Genomic DNA, 3,928 nt, shown 5'->3' with positions numbered 1-3,928 from the left:
TAAACAAGAATGAACAATTACCACGCTGCGCTTTGGCCCTCGATCCTTCTAACTTCCCTCCTCAGACGAGGAGGAGACAAAAGCCGTTTCAATACACAAGTCATTTTTCAACAATTGTTTACAGACACAATTATTTCACTTATAATTCACTGTATCAAACAATTCCAGTGGGTCAGAAGTTTACATACACTAAGTTGACTGTGCCTTTAAAAAGCTTGGAAAATTCCCAAAGATTTGTCATGGCTTTAGAAGCTTCTGATAGGCTAATTGACATAATTTGAGTATTGAGATGACCTGTGATGTATTTCAAGCCTACCTTCAAACTCCAGTGCCTCTTTGCTTGACATCATAAGACATCAAAAAAATCAGCCAAGACCTCTGAAAAATAATTGTTAGACTCCACAAGTCTGGTTCATCTCCTGGGAGCAATTCCAAACGTCTGAAGTACCACGTTCATCTGTATACAACAATAGTACGCAAGTAAAACACAGTGGGACCACACAGCCGTCATAACCGCTCCAGAAAGGAGACCGTTCTGTCTCCTGAGAGATGAACGTACTTTGGTGCGAAAAGTGCAAATCAATCCCAGGCAACAGTAAAGGACCTTGTGAAGATGCTGGAGGAAACAAGTACAAAAGTATCTATATCCACAGTAAACGAGTCCTATATCGACATAATACTGAAGGTCTCAGCAAGGAAGCACATGCTCCAAAACGCCATAAAAAGCCAGACTACGGTTTGCAACTGCACATGGGGACAAAGAGTTACTTTTTGGAGAAATGTCCTCTGGTCTATGAAAACAAAAATAGAACTGTTTGGCCTAATGACCATCATTATTTTGAAGGAAAAGGGAGCTTTTGTAACCAATGTAAATGGGGTGAAGCGGGTGTGCGCTAATAGCGTTTCAATCTGTGACGACACTCACTCTGAGACTTTGAAGTAGTTGTTCCCTTGCTGCGGCGGCTATTGTGGAGCGAGGGTAACGATGCTTTTGTGTGTCAGTTGTTGATGTTGTGCAAGAGGTCCCTGGTTTGAGCCCAGGATGGGTGAGGAAAGGGACGGAAGCTAAAACTTTACATTGATGCTGTTGACCCGTATCACTGGTGCTGCAGAAAAGGAGGAGGTCAAAAGGGGGTGAGTGTAACAATGTGAAATGGCTAGCTAGTTAGATGGGTGTGCGCTAATAGCATTCAATCGGTGACGTCACTTGCTCTGAGGCCTTGAAGTAGTTGTTCCCCTTGCTCTGCCACCGCTTTGTTGGAGCGTTAAAAAAAAAAAAGAAAAAACAGAGTGCTATCACAGTGAAGCCCATGTCACTTTGCTTCATGTGTGCCGGACAGGGTCTCATCCAGAAACGTCCGCAGCCCTCGACCGCGCAGCGGCGAGCAATCACTTCCTACACTTCCGCCAGCACGTCCAACCGTGAAGCACGGGGGTGGCAGCATTATGTTGTGGGGGTGCTTTGCTGCAAGAGGGACCGGTGCACTTTACAAAATAGATCGCATCATGAGGGAGGAAAATGATGTSGATATATTGAAGCAACATCTCAAGACATCAGTCAGGAAGTTAAAGCTTGGTCGCAAATGGGTCTTCCAAATGGACAATGTACCCAAGCATACTTCCAAAGTTGTGGCAAATTGCTTAAGGACAACAAAGTAAAGGTATTGGAGTGGCCATCACAAAGCCCTTACCTCAATCCCATAAAAAATGTGTGGGCAGAACTGAAAAAGCATGTGCGAGCAAGGAGGCCTACAAGCCTGACTCGGTTACACCAGCTCTGTCAGGAGGAATGGGCCAAAATTCACCCAACTTACTGTGGGAAGCTTGTGGAAGGCTACCCGAAACATTTGACCCAAGTTAAACAATTGAAAGGCAATGCTACCAAATACTAATTTAGTGTACGTAAACCTCTTGACACACTGGGAATGTGATGAAAGAAATAAAAGCTGAAATAAATCATTCTCTCTACTATTATTCTGACATTTCACATTCTTAAAATAGAGTGGTGATCCTAACTGACCTAAGACAGGGAATTTTTACTAGGATCAAATGTCAGGAATTGTGAAAAACTGAGTTTAAATGTATTTGGCTAAGGTGCATGTAAACTTCCCACTTCAACTGTACCTTAAGATGAATGCACAAACTGTAAGTCTCTCTGGATAAGAGCGTCTGCTAAATGACTAAAAATGTAAATGTAAAACCAAAACAGTCAGCGTTAACAGACAAAGAAGAGAGAACCTTTGCTTGTCAATGACATATGTTTGCATTTCAACCCTCCTTACCTGCACTATAGAAGCCCCCTGAGAATGCTTGTCCTACTTAATATGGGCATCGTGCCCCTCTCCCATGTGTACATCCAAGAACCAGGCCATATAGCCTTCAATGGCTGCATATACACAGGCAGCCCAATTCAGATCTTTTTCAGAGCTGATTGGTCAAAAGATMAATTTGTGTAAAAAATATCAGAATTGGGCTGCCTGTGTAAATGCAGCCTATGTAGGGGAAAACATATGAGACCCACCCGATGTTCTTTCAGGTAATCATCTATGGTTAATCTTCAATTGCTCTATAATGAATGGTAAAACCTACATATTTGTTGGAGCATCATCAAACTCATAATAATGCATTGAAAYCACGCAGCAGTCTTCAGTACTATGGAGAGCTCCCAGATTCAGCAGATGACATTACTGTCTTTGTCAGTTAGGCCTCTAGTCACCAAAAAATGCTAATGCATTTATCAATCCATTGGCTGTATAGGCTTATGTCATTTTACATAGGCGTCACATGCTGTATAATAGAGTAATCCTGCATAAACTAGCATGGCATATCAATATTCATGATTTGCAGTTTCATTATAATCACTGCGTGGGAGAAAACTAACAGGGCTAAATAGTTTTCCTTCCTGACCCTTGGGAGTCATTTTTGCATAATCCAACTAGTTTTGGACGAACATTCTCTAAAATATGTGGGTGTTGAGTTATATGATCAATAAAATAGAGATTAAACAAGAGAGATGTGACTATTCGGGTCACAAAATTAAAATGATTTATTCTCTATCATGTTCACCACTTTACATCATCGCCACTGTATGCATCTGTGATATGACACAAATGACAGAAAGACATGAAGAGAGCTCGTTAACCTTGAATAAGTAGCTTTATGGCAACCTCATCATTAATCCTAGCTTTGATCGTGACTGCCATACCAATGCACAGCACCGTGACTGAAAATTACACACATTTTGCCCGGCTACCTGTAGACAATGTGGTGCATACAATAAGATACAGCTGCATTTCCGCTGTCAGCGACCGCATATTCATTCAAAACCATAGATATCCTATTAAATTATATTATTATTATAGTATTCTAATTCCTAATTGTATTAACTCACCTACCTCAACGAAATAGAAACATGGCAGCAAGGTAACGCTGTCTTTKGTCACCTTCCCTTTTAATCTCTCTTTTGCAGACATGATRAACCTCCTGTCTCTCCTTTGAGAGGCCGGAGACAGAGAGTTGTATTTAATTCCGCCCGTAATTTTGGCAATGTAAGAGATTACGCTTCTGTAGCTGGTGGTTTCAGCTCCATCGCCAAGTGTCGCGCTTGTGTTGAAGGAACCGCTCCACTGCAGCCAGTCACTCGCGCAAAAAATCACTGTATCGAAACCAGCCACAAAACCAAATGATAAAATTCAAAACATTGTGCGTAATTAGGTATCTAGAGGGGAGAAACATGTTCCAAATATTGCATTACATTCCTTGTGAGTATTTAGTATTTGCAGGTGACAACAACGATGTGGAACGACTCGAGAAGGAAAATGCTAAAAAGATCGATACAAGTGACGTCAGAACAAGTGTACTAAAAACCTATTTTTCGCACGGGTGGCGCGCATTAGAGTACGCGCATACCCGAATGAATACTGGGTGC

The 3,928-nt window shown here is 41.8% G+C and overlaps 1 protein-coding gene across 1 annotated transcript in view; it reads right to left on the bottom strand.

Moving 5' to 3' along the window:
• Positions 1 to 3,683, bottom strand: part of plppr4a (phospholipid phosphatase related 4a) — a 33,621-nt gene extending 29,938 nt beyond the window's left edge. Inside the window, exon 1 of the mRNA XM_024009193.2 lies at positions 3,396 to 3,683. Coding sequence (XP_023864961.1) covers positions 3,396 to 3,473 — 78 coding nt within the window. The 5' untranslated portion in view covers positions 3,474 to 3,683. The remainder of the gene's footprint in view (positions 1 to 3,395) is intronic.
• Between the last annotated feature and the right edge of the window lie 245 nt (positions 3,684 to 3,928).

The sequence above is a fragment of the Salvelinus sp. IW2-2015 genome, linkage group LG19 (assembly GCF_002910315.2).
Source record: "Salvelinus sp. IW2-2015 linkage group LG19, ASM291031v2, whole genome shotgun sequence".
In the NCBI taxonomy this organism is placed as follows: Eukaryota; Metazoa; Chordata; class Actinopteri; order Salmoniformes; family Salmonidae; genus Salvelinus; species Salvelinus sp. IW2-2015.
Note: the sequence above shows the minus strand (reverse complement) of the source record. Positions and strands in the feature narration are given on the sequence as shown.